Source organism: Hyperolius riggenbachi, chromosome 9 (assembly GCF_040937935.1).
Source record: "Hyperolius riggenbachi isolate aHypRig1 chromosome 9, aHypRig1.pri, whole genome shotgun sequence".
Lineage (NCBI taxonomy): Eukaryota > Metazoa > Chordata > Amphibia > Anura > Hyperoliidae > Hyperolius > Hyperolius riggenbachi.
The window spans coordinates 82,466,159-82,489,094 of NC_090654.1; the positions used below are offsets into that span (position 1 = coordinate 82,466,159).

At 44.5% G+C, this 22,936-nt stretch overlaps 1 protein-coding gene across 1 annotated transcript in view; it reads right to left on the minus strand.

Moving 5' to 3' along the window:
* Positions 1–22,936, minus strand: part of ITPR1 (inositol 1,4,5-trisphosphate receptor type 1) — a 366,152-nt gene that overhangs the window by 187,668 nt on the left and 155,548 nt on the right. Inside the window, 3 exon segments of the mRNA XM_068253115.1 lie at positions 2,156–2,314; positions 6,961–7,047; positions 7,892–8,007. Coding sequence (XP_068109216.1) covers positions 2,156–2,314; positions 6,961–7,047; positions 7,892–8,007 — 362 coding nt within the window.

Genomic DNA, 22,936 nt, shown 5'->3' on the forward strand with positions numbered 1-22,936 from the left:
ATGACATGGATACAATGTAAAATAAAGCTTGTATAACAAGTACAGCTTGTATAACAATGTCAATTTGCTGTCCCATCAAAATAACACAGCCATTAATGTGTAAGCTACTAGCAAAAAAAAACTGAGTAACCGGTGGCAACTAAGTGAAGGATGACAAAATTCTGCCCAGTTAGACATTTTCCCTCCCCGGGGCTGGCATGTTAAATTTGGTGTTACCCCTCTCTCAGACTTGTCACTGGAAGTTTAATATGGCACAGAACGGAGGATCTAAAAAAAGAAAATAAAAATGGTTGCTCTACATAAAAAAGGTGGCCTAGACTGTAAAATTATTGCGACAACCTTAAAGAACATACAGCAATTTAAAAGCAGTTGAATAGAATATGTCCTGTTAAACCTGATACTTTCTTGACCAAGCTGTAGGAACACTCTCCCCCTACTTCTCTTCACTGTTCTTCTCTTTCCCTTCTTCCACTTATGGAGTCTCTGCACCCTCTGTCTAATGCTGGAAACAGACGGGTCGACCTGCGGCTCGATTAGCCGCCGGATCGACCCCAGCCGCGACCCTGCGGATCAATTACCGCTCGTCCCTGCCGTCGCTTTCTTATCAGCGCTCTATTCCCTGCCACTGTCCGCCGGCAGGGATCGAGCGGGCGAGGGTTGAGCGCCTTGATCGGGCCAGCTGATTATTATCAGCTGGCCGGATCAGCTGGTCGATACACGGTACAGAAACGTACCGCGTATCCCCTGCATTAAGGTGGCCACACACCATACAAGTTTTTAAGTATCTGTTCAATTTAAGAATTGCAATAAATTTTTCTGACTGATTGTAACATTTTAAAAATATGACCAATGTACCACACGTTACATTTTTCCCCATTTGTGATAAAAAGGATTGGAAACGGAGAAAATTGCTGGGGTGTGTATATTAATAAATTGACAAACACACCATACAATCTTGCGAAAGATTAAAGAAAAATCTGGCATTCCAGATTGATCGAAAAAAACGGGAAATCCGATCTGATTTTTCAGTCGAATGGGGGGAAAAAAAAAGTCGATTTTTTTCAAGAGATCCGATAGTTTTTATCGAATTGCTGTAAAATTGGATCATTTTATTGTATCCTGTTTGGCCACCTTTAGAGGTCCATTCACAAACGAATTCATTGAATAATACAGCCCCATCACACCTGCCCACTGCTGAGGGACAGGTACAACCTAGCTATAGTTCCCCTGGCCTCACTACAAGGACCTCCGGGTTTGTCCCACAAAAGCAGTGGTCCAGATTGTTGGCACAGTGCTCTGGATCGTAAAGTCAATGACTGCATTCAGCGAGTTTTGTTAGAATGTCCTCATGTTGATGGGTCATCTCAGCTGATTTACTGTTATGCTTAAAGGATTTTCAAATTCTAATGCTACATGTTGTATAACAAGCAGATTAATTGCAGACAGTTAACAAAAAAAATTCCAAAAAAAACAAAAAAACTTTTGAACAAGCTTTCAAACAGAGCTTAGAAGTACAGGCAGGGTCCTACGTGCTCACACTGCCTGGGACCACCATATGCAAGCTACATCCCAATGGTTTATACAATACCACCATGTATGTAGGAAATGGAACCTCACTTCATAAAATACAAACAAGTACAAAATGTTGACTTGCAACAAGCAAGGTCGCCAACAATTTAGCCCATATATTTTTATGGGCGAGACCGAATTCACCACATTCTTGGGTACGGTTTAATAAAAATGGACCGTAAGACTTCATCAGTAGTGACTATTTGACACTGCTCTTTGAAAAAGCTGTTTCATAAAGATATGGTAAGCAGGTGGGTGAGACACCTGAAAAGAACAAACAAGATTAATAGAGGCGCCAAAACAGAATAAAATTGGTTAAAAACCGTCTAAAAATGGGGGAATGGGTGGATCAACTTCCCTCAATGAAAAATGACCAGGCTAAATCCAGCCGTAAATAATGCAATAAATATTTATTCACTAGATTAGTCTCCAAATACAGTGCAAAGCGTTTCACGGGTGAACATCCTGCTTCATCAGGCAATTGAAATAGGAGAACACAAATGTGGGTCAGTAGAAAGCTAGAGCGCCTCACTATGTGCGAGTTCCTCCCCCAGATCATCTAAGGGAAGCAAGGAAAGCTACTCACACTGTCTCCAATGGACCGCAGCTTGTAGAACGGCTGGATGTAGAACCAGGAGCCTTCATTGCCCGCCTCATCCAACGTCACCCTCATGGCATTCTTCTCCAGCAGGGCCGGCAAGCGCTTGTTCACTGTAAGGTATTTGTTACTCTTCAGATGCAGCAGCTGAAAGGAAAAAAAAAATTACAATAGTGAGTATATGCTGCTTGCTGAAGAACACAAAGGTCCCCTATGGTTCCATTCTACAGCTTCTATATCAAACAGCCTTTTCTACACACAATTCCACAGCAGGTGTATGTATCTGATGTGAGACAGCAAATAAAGCGTCAAAACAAATCGTTGTGCTGGCCACACACCTTCACAGTAACCCAGCAGCTTTATTTAGCTAGCTAAACGCAGGTGAATAGCAGCCCAAAATGAAAATCTATCACTCCTAGACTGAAAATAGATTGGACATTAGTAATCGATTCCACCACCAAGTCCACTTAATCTATCAGATTTTTAGCAGAAAGCTGGGAATCTGTGGCAGCGCCAGAGCTGTACCACCTGAAGCACTACAAAGGGGGGTAGAGCAGCTGCTGGTTGCCTGCTGCTCCACCCCTTGCCTACTAAGCAACCTTCCAATATGCCCATACTTCCATTAGGGATGAGCAGTGGAATTTGGAATAAAACATCTTGCACCATATCACTAGGGAAAGTGAAGTCTAGGTAAAATTGCCCTTTGATTCTCCCATTGACTTAAAAATGAACTGGAGATGAGACATAGATGGCTGCCATATTGATTTCATTTTAAACAATACCAGTTGCCTGGCAGTCCAGCTAATATTTCTGAAATAAGCGTGCAGCTACTTGTCAGATTTTAGACAAACATCTGATCTGCATGCTTGTCCAGGGTCTATGGCTAAGAATATTCGAATCAAAGGCTCAGCAGGATAGCCAGGCAACTGGTATTACTTAAAGGGAACCTAAACTGAGAAGGATATTCATTTTTTTTTTTTTAAATAATACCAGTTGCCTGTCTTTCCTGCTGATCCTGTGTCTCTAATACTTTTAGCCACCGCCCCTCAACAAGCATGCAGATCAAGTACTCTGACTGAAGTCAGACTGGATTAGCTGCATGCATGGATGCTTGTTTCAGGTCTGTGATTCAGCCTCTACTGCAGCTAAAGAGATTAGCCGGACTGACAAGGTACTGGTGTTTAAAAGGAAACATCCATATCCCTCTCTCAGTTAAGGTTCCCTTTAAAAAGGAAATTATGGCAGCCTCCATATCCCACTCACCTCAGGCTCCCTTTAAATACATTCCCCTTGTACAAATTCTGCCTCATCCATGCTTTTGATCAATAAACGAGCAATTGGGCTTGTTGGGGCCAACTGTCTCGTTAAGTGCATTGCCAACCAAGCGTGCAATGAAACTTCAGTTTTAGATTTCAGTCAATCATGTATTGAATAAAATAAAATTTGGATGAGTCTTTCAAATTAAAGCATGGCGCACATTTACTTTGGTGATCACCTGCTTAGTCACGTTCTCCTGATTTGTCTGGCATCTTAAAAAGGGAACCAAGCACCACTTTTTCCTGGTTTCTAAAAGCTAGGAGCTGCCGTGTTCCCCCCTCCTAGCTGCCCATTATTTATCCAAGGGAAGGTGTGAAGAGAGCATCTGTGACTTCTGTAAGCTCTTTGAAGCACAGTGTCCAATCTACCCACCACCCGCTGATAAAAGAGTTGTTTGCCCTCTGCTAATGTGTGCAATAAAAATACATAAGTCCTTATCTGCCAGAAACTTGTGCAGTCAGCAGGCCTCAGAAGTAGGCTAATAAAACCCTCTGCTTAACTTTCAAATGTAAAAAGAAAAGGAAACTGATTTTTTAATGAGCCACATTGTTGGCATGCATATTGAATGCGCTATTGAGATGTCCTGGGTGCTAAAAAAAAAAAAAAAAAAAAAAGGTGCCAGGTTCACGTTACGTTCAATCTGCTATCTTGTTAGCTTGTGGTCTGCGCAATACAGGTCAAGTATGCAGGTGGACATACATGCAACGCAAGTTCCCATGATTTCCTCATTCAAGTGTGATCCCTTCTGGCCATTTTGGACATTGCCCTCCCCTCCGCTAACATGCCCAGCAGCTCCTACATAGGTGAGCTGGCACAGCAGCTGGTGAAAGGAATTCACACACCTCACAGGAATAGTCAATGGGAAACATCTCCCAGAATAATGTTGGCCATACACAAAAATGGCCACCAAATGTAAGGAATACATCCCTACCATACAGATTTCAGCAAATCTATAAAATGAAAAACAATCAAAAGGCTTTAGACTGTTGATCTATTGTTTCTTCTGCCTCACCCCCAATTGACAGATTTGTGTGAGAAGCAAGGTGAAGCATTAGACAGGAGTGCACGACTGCAAGACTTCATAGTTTTGTTATGTAGTGAGCAGTACAAAGCTTGAACCTGTGGCAAGAAGAGGTATATTAACACATTAGCAGCTTCAAAAGTCATCTTGTTTGAGTTCAGTGCCCTGCTTTTGACCTCAGTCGGCAGAACTCCTGCTGTAGATTCTTGGAATACTTCGATCTCTCTCTATGAGCAGAAAATACAGAAACTGAAAGCAGAAGTCCTCTGTTGTCTTACACTGCCCCCTAGTGACAAGCAACCATACATACGCATTACAGCAGCTAAAATAAAATTGGCCTGAAGCACTTGCAAGCTTCTAAATAAATTGGCAGCTGGAGGGTGTAATCAGAACGCTGAGATCTGGTCTAATGGGACATGTCGAATTAGTAATAAATGGTCAATACCAAGTAGATTTCCTTCACGTTTCTGCTCAGCCTAAAAATCAGTATATCGCATAAATCAGGTATTTTAAGACCTTTTAAAATGAAAAGTACACTACAGTCCAGGGATGTCTGGGAACGTGCCTACAGATAAATGTTCATCAACATTATACCAAAATTGAATTGAACAGGACGGTTTAACGAAACTTGCTTAGTAATCTAATCTGCCCACATAATTCTTCCTAAAATCTTCCCAAAGTTATTTTGCTTTTTTAAGCAGGAGATCTATTTATACCTCACAACAGTCAAGTGTGGAAAAGCAAAAACAAGACCTATGTCTAATTACTCCTCAAACTGACAAACTTGAAGAGAGGAAACTGACAGGAATGCTAATGACCCTAGTCTACTAAGTAGCATAGGCACATTCCCAGCAATGTGATGTCAGGCCACAATATCTCCCCCTCCCTCCCACCACATACTGTAAACACCTACTGAATATGCCTAGTTTCAGAATGCCAATTGCAACCGAATATGTAGATTCATCCCACGAATGTCTGCCGCTTATACTAAAAAACATTTTGCCAGCTTGCTAGTCTCAGAATTCTTTACTTAGTTTATGGACCTCCCCCTTTTAAAGTGAAAGTAAGACATTTTGGGTCCGTTTCCACTGCATGCATTGTGATCAGATTTTTGGAACGCCTGCATTTGGCTAACGATGCTTGAATTGGAATGAAAACGTCAATTTAAAAAAAAAAAGGGTACCAGTGTATTTTTACTTGGAAGTAATGGCATCCTTATAGTTCCCGAATGCAACTTTGATTAAACCGATGAATAACTCGCCCGTTCACCGTAAATAGAAACTAGCGTTAAACCCCACCCCCAGTGAAAACACCACATCGGTTTTTGATCCAAGTCTGCTAAAAAGGTTGAAGCTGTGGCCACCCCCACCTGTGTTGCTGTGTCCCACCCACATCTTGCTTTTAAGGCCCGATAGGCTGCTGCCGATATGGGGCGGGCCACGGTAAAAGGTTGGGTGGGCCACAGAGCTCTGAACTTCTCGGCGAGGCTGCAGTTTGTGAGGGGCAGGGTTTAAAGAATCTGTACTCTAAAATTCTTACAGTAAAAAACATACCATTCTATTCATTATGTTCTCCTGGGCCCCTCTGGGCTGTTTCTGCCACTCCCTGCTGCAATCCTGGCTTGTAAGTGCCAGTTTTAGGCAGTGTTTACAAACAATGACATGGCATGTGATAGGCTGAGAGGAGCTCAGTCAGAGCCTGCAGAGGGCGTGGAGAGGGTGTGTATAGCTTCTATCCTATCACAAGCAGAGCTACACATTCCAGCCTGAGTGCCTGAGCCCCTCAAAGCCGTCAGAAGATAGAGGATTAGATTATATAACAGAGATAATACAGCCACTGTGCAACTAGGAAAGGCTGCAGTAAGACAGAATACATTAGAACAGGTATAGAAACTTATAGGATAGAAGAAATAAGGCTCAAAATTTTGTTACAGAGTCTCTAACATGAATGACATTTTCTGGTGAACATCTGAGTTATTCACCGTTCTATCGATAAAGTTGCATTTAGGAGTAAAAAGAATGCCATTACAAATATTAATCGCAAGTAAAATACACTGCATGCACTAATAATATCACAAATATCACAGTGCCCCTGAAAACTGAAGCAAATTGCTTTTCCACAAACCAGTCGATTACTACATTTTTCCGGTGTTTGCGTGGGATTTAAGTCCATGGGATCGCAAGAAAACGCATACCATACATGAGCCTATGCCATTTTTGGCATCTTAATTTTAATTGTTCCCCTTTTGCTTATTTTAATGGTGCATTCGCATTTTTACAATGAACGTCTGCAGCCAAAACAAAAAAAAAAAAAAAAAAGTGTAAAAGGAATTGTGATTGCAGTGCGTATGCGAAGGTTTTTAGTGGATAAAGGACCCTCACCTGAACGGAACTCAAAAATGCAAAACAAGAGTGTTTGGCTTAATTTGCCTGTACAATCAGATTGAGTACTGCACCTGAATAACATTCCCGTATTGGATAACCGTTCCCAAGAGCTTGCGATTCTCAGTGTCATTCTGTTTTTTCTCCAAATCTGCTGCATGCTGTGGAAGACAAGGAAACAAGATGGAGAAAAAGGTTCATGTTGATTATTTGACTAGAGGTTTGTTTTCTCAGCACAAGAACTCCTCTTCTGGGGGAACGCCCCTTTGCTCCTCAGGGTACCATATACAGAACTGCAACTTACATCTTTCAAAGAAACTTGCAGCGATCAGGCTATTGCTGCATTTCACATGTCCCATTGCCGGCTTTAGAGCTCTCGGCTTTAGAGCACAAGTGAAAGCCTGAGGGCCCATTCACACTTGCTAAACGCAAAACGCTAGCGCTTTTGCTCAGGCGATTTTTTTGCATTCAACACTTACCTTTTTTTTTTTAGCGATCGCGTTTAGCGCTTCTATAGCACTGAAACGCGATCGCCGGGAAATCGCCTGAAAATGGTGCAGGCTACACATTTGCGTTTGGAGTTTAATGCAATTCGCCCAAGTGAAAACGGGCCCATAGGGTATTGCACTAGCGATTTAAAAAGCGCTAGCGCTTCAGCGTTTTGCCAAAATCGCCGGCAAAATGCTCTAGTGTGAATGGGCCCTGACTGACGCTGCATTTGTAGGAGGCCTTCCTAAAGATGGAGGTTGTGTTTTGAACTGCAGCAGCTTCTATTCACATTCTTCACAATTTACATAAGGACACGACAACCTCCTCCTGTGAGAATGGCTTAATGAATGGGTCATTCTGAAGACTGCAGAGGGCAGAGCTACATAGACGGCAGTGGGAGACTTTGGGGATTTTTTGCAACTCACAAATACATTTTTTTTTTTAAAGTATAGCTTATTACAGTTATGGGGCTCTGGGGGACCCTTGTGGAACGCCCCCTGTAAGGGTGGGACTTACGTGAAGCTTGTTGAGCAGGACGGTGTCTGTCGTGTTGCTGGCTCCAGGCTTTGCGGCTTTCCAGAACTGTTTCTGAGCAGAGTAGCGGTTCATGGGGCATAACCTGAACAGGCAGTCTGCAAGAATCACAACACATTAATAAAGGACTAGTGGCTACCTTTAAGGACTCTGGGTATGAACACAGCAGAAAAAGAAAAAGCACTACATACACAACTGCAGGCCCATTTCATCAACAGGGAGAAGAGACAACGGGAAACTGAGGTGAGAAAAATATGGAGGCAATCATTTATTTCCTTTTAAACAATGCACATTGCCTGGCTGTCCTGGTGCTCCTCTGAATTTAATATGTTTAGGCACAGACCCTGAACAAGCATGCATATCAGAGGTTTCTCACAAAAAATCTGGACCCATGAAATTGCCTGGGTGCATAAAGGCCAAAAATAGGCCTCTAGGCCAAAAATATCTCACTCTCGCAATTCTGTAATGTTACTCAAGCCCTAATTGCTGCAGCTTGGACAGCCCCCTAGGGTAAACACTTCCGCACTTAGATAAGATTTGGAGCGTTTATCAAAAAAAAAAAAATCAAAAAAAAAAAATCACTGTTTGCAATGGTGCCAGGGTGCATTTGACAGAATTTGGGTCACTTGGTTGTCTTGAAAGTGTGGTAAGTGGGATTATCAGGGGTTTGCCTCTTGTATGCAGTTTACATGTATTGTGTAAATTTCTCTGTAGCTATGATATTGATGGATGTTTTGCATAACCTACTGCATTCTGTTTATTCTACAAGTGCTATGTAGTCTATTGTTTTATTGTGAGTCATAATGGAGGGTTGGATTTAAGACTTGTTAAAGTGGGATAAAACAAACTTTTCCTATTTTTTTTTGTTACCCATACAGTTATATTTGCTTTTGTGCACAAGTAATGTCTGTTTACACATTCCTAAAGTACAGTTTATCTGCTCTGAAAGCTGCCATTGTATTGCATAGCTGCTGTATATATATTCAAATCTGTCTAGTGATCACATCTAAGCTCTTTCTGCTTCTCAGCTCAGTACAGCTCAATTTCACCAGTTTGCTAATGCTTACTAAATGTATCTGACAAAAATGTAAACAAGATAATATCACCTCTTAGGATGCGGGCAGAAGCTGCCCACTGAAGCAAGGATCTTCCCACTGAAGTGCTGTGTTTAACTGTTTGAATGCTCTTCGGCTACAATTTTTTTTTTGTGGTAGATTTTATGCTGTACATAATATTTTAGAGCAAAGAGGAAATGCAGCGTTTCATACCACTTTAACCACTTGCCGACCGCGCACTCAGTGGCCAATCAGTGGCCGGGGGATCACTGTCACATGGCAGGCAGGAGCCATTTAGAGGCTGCACAGGACAGATCCGTTCCTGTGCAGCCTCCGATCTCCGGGGCAGTGAGGGAGGAGAGTGAGAGGGGGAATCCTGCAGTGGAGGGGGCTTTGAGGTGCCCCCCCCCACACTCAGGCAGGAGCGATCAGACCCCCCCCAGAACATCATCCCCCTAGTGGGGAAAAAAGGGGGGCGATCTGGTCACTCTGCCTGTTTGATCTGTGCTGGGGGCTGTAGAGCCCACCCAGCACAGATCTTCTAAATCAGCGCTGGTCCTTAAGGGGGGGGGGGGGGGGAAGGGTGGGTCAACAAGTGGTTAAAGTACGCCTTACTGTTCTTTATTACTTTCGGTTTTCTAATTGAGCATTATCTGTAGGGCTCTTGAGTTGAATAAAACATGGCCCCATTTGCTGCAGGCTTTATTTCAGGTGTGTGATTCAGACACTACTGATCAGAAAGATCAGCAGGACTGTCAGGCAACTGGTATTTAAAAGGAAATCTGGCACCTCGGGTTCCTTTTAAAGAAGATAAAATACAATTGTCTGGACTATGCATGGCAATGAAAGATACACCATAAAGAGTTCCACAGAAATGCTACAGTTTTTTCCTTTATAATGAGGAGTCATTTGGATATTGTACACGAGTCAGGTGAAATCCTACAAAGATGTATGTGTGGGTCCCCAGCAGCAGCAGCTGATGTATTGTGTGCAAGCAGCCTGGCATCTCCAGATGGGGGCAGCGTTGGCCACACACTGCTGCCGGCATCCTGCCCAGAGGAGGCACGGTAAATGCAGACAGAGGATTACATGGGGGAGATAATATGGACAGCTGGAGCGCACAGCAGCTTACGGTCCAGAGGAGAGGGCAGATAAATGATGGCGATTGTACAGATTAAGACATCTGCACGAGTGATGTGCACCGGGGGGTGATGAGGCATGATTATGTACATGTCTAAGGGCTTACACTGCGCTGCAGATCTGTGTAGCTTACTCTTCCATAGTAGTCGCAACACAAAGCACAGAACAGATTTAGGGATTTGGCTAAATTTACGCCAACATTTAAACCAAGCCTTTGCCCGTCACTCCAGGCACTAGGTGAGTAATGGAGAAAATGCAGACGTGGCGATTATCACGCAAACAAAACTCCATTAAGGTCGTGTTTGGTGGACGTTACTAGCAGCGTTATTAGGGAAACTAAGATTACCAATGAGAAATGATTGGTGTCCACTAATGATACAATCGCGATAGCACAATCTTACCAAAATGTATGTAGTGGAAGGGAAAACTAAAAGTGCCCATACATCTATAAATGTATGGGCAGATTGACAAAGAGACCAACCTCAAATCAAATAGAGATACGCTAGTCCTGTACACTGCAGGCCGATTCCCGATCGATTGCAGCATGAAATCTCTTGGTAATCAGTCCTGAGACGTAGCTTCCACTGCCTCTCCCCAGCCCCCTCCCCCCCCTCCATTTTATATGTGCCCTTCCTGGTGCCTGTGCATTCAGATCTAACCTGTTCCAGCTGCTCAGGGGCATAACTAGAAAATCACTGGGTCCCCCCACAAAAAAAAAAAAAAATAATAATAATAATGATAGGCAAGGCAGGCCTTTCAGGATTTTTAAAAAAACAAAAATATAAGTAGCTAGTTATAGGTGCCCTCAGTATTGGTAGCCTGAAAGGGGAGCAGCAGGCACAGCAGTGGGGAGAGGGACACAACTCTCCCCCCCCCCCTTCAGCCCTCCCATCCCCACTCCAGAAATGAACGCAGCAGGCAGGGAACGCCTCTCTATCTGGCGATGGTGCTCTGTGTTCCTATGTCTAGGTCTTCAACATCATCCATCTATCCAGGAAGTAGAGTCAGTGGTATTGGAGACAGAAGATGGAGGCACGCAGAGCTCCATCGCCACCTGTAACCAGGAAAAGGAGAGTTTCCCATCCCCTGCACTCATTCCTGGAGCGGGGAGCCAGGAGCGCTGAAAGGGGAAGGGGAGGCGAAGGTGAGGGGGGGGGGGTGTTAGGTCCTAAGTTAGGCCCCCTCCCCACCACCGTGTGCCCACTGCCCCCTCTCCTGCATGGTGCCCGCCTCCCTGCCGGGGCCATTATGCCCCTGCACCCAGTCTCACCCATTGCTTCCCCATTATCACCGCCATCGCACAGGAGGTAGCCGCATATAGCACCATGTGCTCAATTCATTTGACAGATTTTGCCCTGAAATCAGTTAAATGGTTGATCGGGCAGGCTTGTTGCGGCACAGATTTTCATCAGATTTAATGAAATTATGAATCGGATGGTTGAGCGGCCTGAACAATCGATAGATGTATGGCTGCTTTACAGCAAGTCTGAAGTAAAAAAAAAATAAATTCCAAATCACACAGATACTCCCCTATGGAAAGGGATGGCTCTTTGGCAGCCTTCCTGTTCCCCTCATTCAAGCTCTGTCACCCATGTTTGAATCACCACCACAACAGGCTTTGGGGGCCCAAGTGCTCCTGAAGACGGCGGCTCCATAATGCGCAGTTGCAAATGCACAAATGCAATGCTTGTGCATGCTCGAACATGCGCAGTACGGAGCCGCCCGTCTTTAGGAGCACTCCTGAAGCTTAGCAGTGTCGACCCAACTTGTTCCCTGCAACGCTTTTGGACAGGGTGAGGGAGGTGGTTACACAAGTTTTTTCCTCATCTTCAATTAATACAACATGGCTTTACACCAATTATGTAAACGTTTACTTGAAAAAACATTTAGAAAATTAAATATTGGAGCATACCCTCCAACTACCGTCCTATCTCCCTCCTCCCCTTTGCCTCAAAACTCCTTGAGCAAACGCGCCCAGTACCTCAATGCCAAGAGCATTGCCAAGAGTGCTAGAGCCACTGCAATCTGGATTCCGGCCTGCCCACTCAACCGAAACTGCTCTCACCAAAGTGGTCAATGACCTTGCCTTAGCTAAAGCTGAAGGTAAACACTCCATTCTCCTCCTCCTTGACCTTTCAGCAGCTTTTGACAAGACAAAGACAAAACATTTATATCGCCCTTTTCTCCTGGCAGACTCAAAGCGGCAGAGCTTCAGCAACTAGGACGCGCTCTATAGGCAGTAGCAGTGTTAGGGAGACTTGCCTAAGGTCTCCTACTGAATAGGTGCTCGCTTACTGAACAGGCAGAGCCGAGATTCGAACCCAGGTCTCCTGTGTCAGAGGCAGAGCCCTTAACCATTACACCATCCAGCCACCACATTACACCATCCAGCCACCATCCAGACAGTAGATCATCCCCTACTCCACCAGTCCATGGGCATTCACGATCTCGCCCTGTCCTGGCTTTCATCCTACCTCTCCAACCGTTCCTTCACGACCGCCTTCAATTAGTCCTCGTCCACCCCCAACCACCTCTCGGTGGGAGTCCCCCAAGGTTCAGTCCTTGACCCCCTACTGTTCACCCTATACACATCCTCCATTGGCAAGGTCATCTCCTCCATGGGTTTTAATTATCTGTATGCAGATGATGGACAAAACTATCATCTGTATGCAGATAGTTTTAACTACTACCATGGACAAGGTCTCCTCCTGTCTATCAGCCATCTCATCCTGGATGTCTGCTAGGTTCCAAAAACTAAATCTAGACAAAAACGGAATTTATGATCTTCCCACCCCGGCCATCCATGAACCTCCCAGATGTGCATGTCACTGTTAACCACACTACTAATCGCCCCATTTTTCAAGCCTGCTGTCTGGGTGTCACCCTGGACTTCGCACTCCTTCACTCCCCACATACAAAACCTCACAAAGTCCTACTTCCACCTTCGTAACATCTGTAAGATTCGCCCTTTCCTGACCTCTGCCACCACCAAACTCCTCATCCATGCCCTCATAATTTCCCGCCTTGACTACTGCAATGCCCTGCTGTTTGGTCTCCCAATGAACCGAACAGCCCCACTGCAGTCAATCATGAATGCGGCATCCAGAATTATCCACTGCTCCCATCGCTACACCACGGCGGATCCCCTCCTGGAATCCCTTCACTGGCTTCCCGTCCAGTCCAGAATCAGATTCAAGATGCTGTGTCTGACCTACAAATCTGTCCACAAAACCTGTCCAACCTACATTTCCGATCTCACTCAGAGGTACACACCTAGCCGCTCACTCCGCTCTTCCAATGAACTTCGCCTAACCCCCCCCACCCCGCACCACCCAGTCCCATGCACGCCTCCAGGACTTCTCAAGAGCTGCTCCAACACTATGGAACTCCCTACCTCCACCCATTAGGACAGCCCCCTCTAACATCTTCAAGAAGGTCCTCAAAACTCACCTTTTCACTCTGGCCTACCACCCCTCACAAGTGCTCTAAACCCACAGCTGAACTCTGGTCCCCTACCTTTCATGTCCTTACCTCTCCCTCTAGATTGTAAGCCTTTGGGCAGGGTCCTCCTTTTGTGTCCTACCTGATCATGCACCTCCATTACTGTGAACCCATGCTATGCATCTGAGTGAACCTAACTTGCCTAATCATGTTGCTGTATGTCACCCCTAAATATTGTCTGTAACCTAAACTAACGTCCAGTGCTGCGTAATATGTTGGCACTTTATAGGTACAATAAATAGCTTGTGCAAGAAAGCACACACGCTTAAGCTGCCAACAGAGCCAATGAGGTTGATTCACAAAGTTTAATGAGGTCTTGTTCACACGAAAAGCTGATCTGTGTAAAAACAGATCTATGGAATGGATCAGTTTTAAAAGGCACAAGTTTTCCATGCATGACCCTCCGTTCCGTTGTCCGGGCATGCGCATATCTGGAGCGATCCTCCAATCCCCCGCTGCGGCTCATTTTCTCTTTTGCCAGTCGCAGTCCTGGCGGGTCCTCAGTCGTGCTCCTGTCAGGAACGTCCTGTGCAGACGCACTAGAGATTTAGTTGTACTGCCCCTGCGCAGGAACGAGAATGCACGTGGCAAGGGCCTCGCAGGCGCAGTGGACAGCGACCGGTGAAAGTCATGGAGGGGACCGCTATGTGCGGGCACAGGTTGGCTGCAGGGTGCCAGGTGAGTGGAACTTTTTTTCCTTTTACATAACTTCAGGTCCGCTTTGACCTTAACTAATGTTAGCTAACGTTTGAGAGAAAATTATTAGAGAATGCATAAGATAAACGATAAAGAGAGAGAAACCATAAGTTAAGTCAGTTACTGAGAGAGAATTTCTCTCCTTTTACTAACTTAACTTATGATTTATTAGTTAAGAAGAAAGGTGAGAAAATTCACCAGAAAAGCTTTGAATTCGCCCCATAAAATCTTTTCTTATTAGCAACTCTTGACTAATGCAATCATTTCTTCCGACAGTGATGTCTGGATAAATTGCCTCTTCAGCACCTGATCCTGCGCAGGGCAGAAGCAATGATAGCCAGATTTATGTATCTGGCAGATCACAGCACTACCGTTGCAGGCATCCTATTCTCCATAGTTTATATGACTATAACCTTGCACCGAGGCTTCCAGCTCCTCTCTCCCATCCTCCTTAGGAAACACCATGTGACTTACAGATGTATCGGCTGGAGCCATAGAGGGCAGAAAGCTACAGTGCAGTGAAAAACACCTTGAATAGTGTATAGCAGCCAAGTGGACAAAATGCCCTTTTTATAGTCACCTGTCATCCTAATTGCTGTTAGACTCTCTCTTCTCTCTTATTCAATTTTTTAGAATACTGGGACACTGATAAAGGAGCAAGTCTGTACTTGCCTCCTAAATAGGACCACTGTAGGGAAAAATCAATTTCCAATGCACTTTGTGGAACGCTGTCCACTTCCAGTACTTATCAGGTGATTTCAAATTGTGCAAGTGCCTCTGTCTAATATTAACTAACAGACCCTGCACCTGATGAATGGACTGCGTTCCAAAAAGAGTTTTAAGTGCTGAAATAGAAAACACCTTTCCATATAGGGGTTTGGCAGTTTACTAAAAAAAAAAAATAAATAAAGGCAAGCTCAGGTCCACTGCACTTTATTTCAAATCTATCATCCTTCGTCATCTGCTTTAACCTTTTCTCAATCTTAACATTCTTGAAATGAATTTATAACTGTTGGGATTCTGCAGCCACACCAGGGGAATGACCATTCTTGGTATCTCTGAGAAGCTTCCATGGTAGTGGTGGGGTCTAAAACTACATACAGACAAGTTGTTACAGTCATCTGGAACATCACTGATACAGTCCCAGCAGTTTGTCCCATTCTATGGAAGATGGTGGCAGGACAACTAGCAGCAGATAAGGTGCAAGCTCCACCTATCCTATGGTAAAAATACAGGCCAGAGCCAACTCCTGAGCTACAAGTGCACATGCTTTCACAATGACTGGCAAGGTGGAGTCTAGGCGGTCTTGGGCTAATGTTCTCGTGGTGCATGTAGCCCAGGGGGTGCCAAAACATTTTAGTCCGTTAAAGTGGACCCAAACCAAACATTTTTTTTTAAATTCAAAATATTTAGTTGCACCACTCTGACACATACAAAGATAAGTAAACACTCCTTCAAGCCTATGAGCATTTCAGTGCATGCGTTTCACCCTTCTCTTTTCATAACTAGGGTTATACAGGTGGCAGCCATTAGCAATTCCTCTTTTGACGGACACCACCTACTCCACCAGTCTGCCGGATTCTGTCCCGGCAATATGAAAGGGAGGGGGTTCCTCCAATAAATGTAAAATATTTTATATTTGTCAAGCAGCTGAAAAAAGGCTGCTATTTATTATAATTTAGAAAATAGATTTTATTTCTGAAATCTTGTATTTTTATTTGGGTCCACTTTAATTATACATTTTGAGATTGAGGGAAAAAAATCTGAATAACCATTTCTGGTCAACAGATAGCATAAGGGATGGTCTGGAAAGCATTTTAACTGGGTCATTGAGCACTGCCAACATGGGATAGCTCAAAAACAATACAGTGATACTTAGTTGCCGCTTGTTATCAAGGCTTATAGTTGTCATTAAGGTTAATGGACAACTAATGAGAAGGATATGGAGGCTGCCATATTTATTTCCTTTTAAACAATTCCAGTTACCTGGCTATCCTGCTGATCCCCTGCCTCTAATACGTTTAGCTATATACCATGAACAAGCATGCAGCAGATTTTTGACATAGTCTGATCTGACTGGAATTCCTGCATGCTTATTTCTGCTGTTAATTAGACACTACTGCACCCACATGGAGCACAGCAGGGCTGCCAGGCAACTGGTATTGGTAATTGGAAATACATATGGCAGCCTCCATATTCTTCTCAATTCAGTTGTCCTTTAAGAAAGACTGTCCAAATCACTGCAAGGCTATCAATGTAGCAAAACCAACTGCTTCCAAAGCCATTTGGCCACAGCATCAAAAGACCAAATCCTTGGGACCCTGATACTAGCAATACTCTTCCGTCCGTTTTGATGAAGAGGTTAGGAAGTTATGGTCCCCCCAGAGGCTCAGTTTAGCTTTCCCCAACTGAGCCAATCGATGGCCACTGCACGGCCCTGGCCACACATCCTCAATCACATCCTGTGCATGCCCAGTACAAGCGGGAGCGTGATAGAGGACGCGTGTGGCCAGGGCCGTGCAGGTGCCGTGGCCATTGACTGGCTCATTATGGTTTCAATTTCTTTGTCCAAAAGGAGTTTATTCTTTAGGATTTGTTTTTCAGAAAGCATGCTGTATAAGAGAACATTCTTGGATTTGGATGTATAAGGGGTATCAGGCTTATTGCCCAAGCTCTTGTCGACTGTCCTGGCTGGCCAGAAACACCAAAAAAACTCAATCAGGAAGGCAGGGTGGGGACTTTTAATTGTCCTTATTGTGTTTCCCTAGGGGGGGGGGGGGGGGGGGCTAGCATCTCTCAAATTCCAGCAGTACCCTGGAGAGGTTAGAGAAGGAAAAAAAAAAGCCATTGCAGGGGATCGGTTTGTCACGGTGTGGGCACAAGAAGCCCAGAGGAGGTTAAAAAATTTTTTTTAATTGACTTTAGGTTTCCTTTAAATGCTTATAATAAGGTTTGGGACCTGTGCTAAAATGTTGGCAGGTAAAAAGCCAAGATTGGGGGTTGAGATTAGTGCTGCAGTTTTAGCAGGTAAAAAGCTTGGGTGCAAAGTTCAGTTTCAGGCCCATATTAGGCATACAGCTTGGAAACAAGCAAGGGTGATATGGAGGTTGACATTGCTTATAAACAAAGTAAGTTGCCAGGCTATAACATTGATCCTCTCCCTCTATTACTTTCACCATAAACCCTGAACAAGCATGCAGATCAGGTGCTCTTAAAAATAATCTGTACTCTAAAATTCTTACAATAAAAAGCATACCATTCTATTTATTATGTTCTCCTGTGCCCCTCTGTGCTGTTTCTGCCACTCCCTGCTGCAATCCTGGCTTGTAATTGCCAGTTTTAGGCAGTGTTTACAAACAAAAAAGACATGGCTGAGAGGAGCTCAGTCTGTGACTCATACAGAGCCTGGAGGGGGCGTGGAGAGGGTGTGTATAACTTCTAGCCTATCACAAGCAGTGCAGCACATTCTAGCCTGAGTCCGACAAAGCAGTCAGAGGAAAGATTAGATTATATAAAAGAGATAACACAGCCACTGTGCAACTAGGAAAGTCTGCAGTAAGACAGACCACATTAGAACAGGTATAGGAACTTATAGGATAGAAGAAATAAGGCTGAAAATGTTGTTACAGAGTCTCTAAGTCTGACTGGATTATCCACATGCTTGTTCCAGGTGTAGGATTCAGTCACTACTGATACCAGAAAGATCAGCAGGACAGGCAAGCAGCTGGTATTTGAAGGACAGCTGAAGTGAGAGATATGGAGACCGACACATTTATTTCCTTTTAAACAATACCAGTTGCCTGGCAGCCCTGACCTCTTTGGCTGCAGTAGTGTCTGAATAACAAACCTGAAACATGCAACAATTCCAGTCAAACTTAGGTTAAACATGTGACCTGCATGCTTGTTCAAGACTTATGGCTGAAAGTATTAGCGACAGGATCAGCAGGACAGCCAAGTAATTTGCATTTTTTAAAAGGAAATAAATATGACAGTCTATATAGGTCTCTCACCTAAGGTCCCTTTAAAGTAATCCAGAGGTGAGGGTTTTATGGAGGCTGCCACGATTTCCTTGCAATACCAGCTACATGGCTGTCCAGATGATCATCTGCCTCTAATACTTTTATCCATAGACCCTGAACAAGCATTAAGCAGATCAGGTGTTTGACATTGTCAGATCTGACATGATTAGTTGCACGCTTGTTTCTGTTATTCAGACACTACTGAAGCCAAATACATCAGCAGGACTGCCAGGCAACTGGTATTGGTATAAGAAAATAAACATGGCAGCCTTCATATCACTCTCACCTCAGGTTCACTTTAAGATTAGCATTGGGAAACTGGTTGAGTGGAAACTGTATAATGTATGGTCTTCCCCAAACATTGGCCACTTGACTACTGCTTTGTACCGCCTGATCTCCAATTAGGCCCCTTTCAGACAGGCAGCTAAATTGCGCGTTTGCAGAGCAGCTCAGCCTCCCGTCTGCCGCCCGCCAGTGCAATTTAAATGCAGCTGAATTGCAGTGGTTGTGACATCACACTTGTCAAGCATTCACACGCGGGTGCATTACTGGATGGCGGAGGAACAAAACATGGAGAGTTTGACCACAGCTGCGGCAGCGCTCAAAACTCACGCCATGGGGGGGGGGGGGGGGGCTGCCTGTACAGCACTGGTTCTGGGCGCTAACCATCGCCCAGCCGGAGCAGGAGAGCTAGGGCTCATTTCCACGGGCAGTTGAACTGTGTGCTCAGCAAGTCGTTACCAGGCAGCAGTTAGCAGTTGCCAGGCAGCAGCAAGTGGTTGCCAGGCAGCAGCAAGTGGTTGCCAGGCAGCAGCAAGTGGTTGCCAGGCAGCAGCAAGTGGTTGCCAGGCAGCAGCAAGTGGTTGCCAGGCAGCAGCAAGTGGTTGCCAGGCAGCAGCAAGTGGTTGCCAGGCAGCAGCAAGTGGTTGCCAGGCAGCAACAAGCAGTTGTGAGAGTTTGAGAGTCTTTTCACTGCCTATCAACAGTCTGTGGAAATTGGGGCTAAGGATTTCGGCACAAGAGTATGGTGGCCAATAGTTCTGACAGAAGTGAGTAAACTGATTAAGGAATCTGACTATTTTCAGGAAAACGCTGGTATATCCATATAAACCCCAAAATATTAACTGGGTGATAATATAGCCTAACTTCTGAGACCACCAGCAGCATGCTGGGCCTTTTAGTTCCTCAGTTTGATTCAGGAGGCCCCACTTCAAGGCAACCATCTCACTCTAGAGGTCTTGCTAACAGCAGCACATTTTGAGGGTGGGCTGCCGCCTTCCAACACGCAGGAAAGGGTTAACCTAGTGTCAGGCAGGGCTGCTCCTGGTCGGAATCTGGAGAAAGCTTGCTGCAGAGGGCTGTCTGGGAACGGAGCAGGATGCTCCGGGATACAGGCTGCTAACTTACCAAATAAGGACAGTGCAGTGCACTCCGATGGAGGAGGGGGAGCAGATTATGTTTAATATGAGACGATGCAGGAGGAGATGAAGGAAGACACACTGGGTTACACAAGCTACAAGAGGGCTGCAGAAGATGTAGATGTGGTATAGGACTCAGTGATAAAGCCATGCAAGACACATGGGGGCCTGGTACAGGAGAAACCAACCCTTACCGAGCTTGCAAAATACTACATTTTATATATTGTAGAGTAGCAAAAAGTTCATATTCTGTAAACAAGGCAGCTGAAGAGAAACGGGGACTAGCAAACAGAGACTTGAGTACTTTTATGCCCGTCTGGACCTATGCATAAATCATGCTACCTTCACTAGAAGCTGCATATCAAAATAAAGAGTAGAGACACATTTTCAGCTTCTGCTGTTACTAAACTATCTTTAGAGATCATTTTGGGCAGTTCAGAGACTATAGATATACTCAGAGGTGGCACTAGGGTGGGTGTCACCTGGTGCAGAAACTCATGGGGTTACCCAATATAACTCCAATCTCACTAAGGCTAAACAAAACCAATACGTTTTTGAAGTAATGTTACTTGTTACTGACATTTCTTTGGAATGGATTATACTGATCCATTAGCTATAGGGGAGAGGAGTTTGTGTCAGGGATTGTTACACTGTACACACTTTGCTATGGGTGTGTTCTGGCCATGTTTGCTGTGGGAGAAGAGGGAAGGGTACCATGCTGTACACATTTGCTATTAAGGTGTGTGTATGGGCGGGGGAGGGGGGGGGAAGGTGGCTAACTACATCATTACTAAGGGGGGGGGGGGCAGTACAGTACATCAGGCACTAGCTTGGTCTATTTACATAGCCTTGCACTGCCCTTCTTTGCCTGGAGCTTGGTGTCAACCCCTTCTGTAGGAGACACCTGGTGTAGTCCGCACCCCCATAGTGATATTACTGGATATACTGCTAGGATACTGACTGAGCCGTGTGTTGCCTGTTATGAAAATAGCGAGGCAAGGATGAGAAGTCCCACCTAACTACATAAAAAAATGTGAGCTTTGCCCCATGTCATTACCCTCAGAAGCACCTTCACTGCAAAGGAGGCATTTTAGTTTCAATAAGTCTTTATTGGCATATCAAAAATAGAACACATCCACACAAAAGGGGCTAAAGACACAGGAAAAAAACAAATACAAATCGTAACAAAAAGTGAGGAGAGAAAAATGAAAGATAAAAAGAACAAAGGAAGAACAAGCAATTGTAATTACACTGTACAAACTTTGAGACCCAACGGTAGTAAGTATCACAAGAGCAATGGACCAGCATATAGGGAGGATACCTCAAGTAGAGAACGTGAAAAAGAGTAAGAAAAGAAAAACCATCAGAGTGGAGACCCGCATTATGGGCACAATCAACCCATGGTGTCCAGGTTTTACTTAACTGAAGCATTCAGTCTTCCACCGTCGGCATTACTCGCTCATGGATCATGGCCTGCGGACCTTTTATATCACCTGATCAGTATCTAAGTGGACATTTTTCTATCAGAATGCCAAATAGGATTTGGCGGAGTTAACCATATGCTGAACCATCCAATGGGAGGGATGCTTCATGGAGGTTGGTTTGTTTTCTAAAAAAAACTGAAGGGTCTTTGGAGAATGGCACTTGGAGGACCTGAGCTATCAGATCCCAGACTGGAGATCAACAGGAGGAAACCACTGGGAAGGTCCACATGTGGAACAAAGTACCACAGGAGCCACATACCCTGAAACAAATCTGAAGATTGAGAATAAATATTCAATATACAGACAGGAGTGAGGTATGCGCTGTTCAGGAGCTTAATGGTGGATGGAATAAGGAGTACAGACTGCCTTTTATTAGAGTTTTATAACATTCAGTCCACCTAGCAGGCATCAAATGAAAGCCAAGTTCATCCTCCCAATTTGGCTAGAGCAGGATCCATATTGTCCCGAGGACATATTGCAAACCGCTCATAAAGATAAGATACACTGCCCCCCTCAAGATGGCGCAAAGCAGGGATTTTGATGGAATAGGCCGAGCCACAGTCTGCCTTGCAAATTGCAGCTATGATAAGCTGGACTTAAGTTTACGCATGAGCGCTCAGCTATCATATAGCCAAAACGCACAACAGTTATTGGTTAGGCTACAATGAAGCCAAATTGCTATAGTAGTAGGCACAGCAGTACAGTCCTTTAAGCTTGGGTACTGTGCATCCAAACTCACATAGCTGCAGGGGGTGGGGGGTTGTTTAGGATCGGATATGGCTTGAATATAGCAGAGCCCCTAGTGTTCGGCATGGAGAGGAGAGGACAATATCGGCCATGGAGAGGTAAGGCTAATGTTGGCCATGAAGGCTACTGTTGGCCATGAAGGCTACTGTTGGCCATGGATCAGGAATGTTACCATTGTGATAAGAGGATCATGTGAGGAAGGGAGAACTTGTAGATATTCCTGATATTTTCAACATCAGTAATATCTTGCACCTGAATTGGGCTGTGAGACAATGTGCGCCCTTCACTGGTCCGGTACTGTGAGGTCACAAAAATGCAGAGACCCGCTTTACTTTGTGGACACCATGACATGCAGATGTTCCAGAGATGGTTAATTTTATCTTCGCCTTCATTAACCTCCGCTGATAACTGCTCAAATTTACAGCAGGTTAAATTGCCAAACTACTGGTATACATTTTAGCAATATGAGGAAACGTTCACAAGAATAACTTGTTTGAAACTCAAAGCAATCATATGACTCGTACAAATATTCCTGGATCTCTGCCCACCTAATTTGTGGTTCACAGAAAACCTCAAATACCACCTCCAAAGTGTATTGTTTTGTAGGCATACTATCCCCAAACTAAGCTATACAAGAATTTATTTCACACAAGTCAAAATGACCTGGGAAAAATTGCCTGCCATCTTCAGTGGTGAGACAGCAAAGCAACCTAGAACATTTACCATAGCAACACAGTATGGCTAATAATTCAGAACTTTCCATCCTGCAAGGTCTGTAAATGTAGGATGTGTTGTGTTCTAATCAGTGTCAGTCTACACAAAGGGCTGTACTGTCCCCACTGGCTGGAACTTATACACACTGGAAAATGTGTGAATGTTTGTGGCTGGAAAGTGTACTGGTTAAGGGCTCTGCCTCAGGAGACCAGGGTTTGAATCTCGGGCAATACTCCCTAACACTGCTAATATC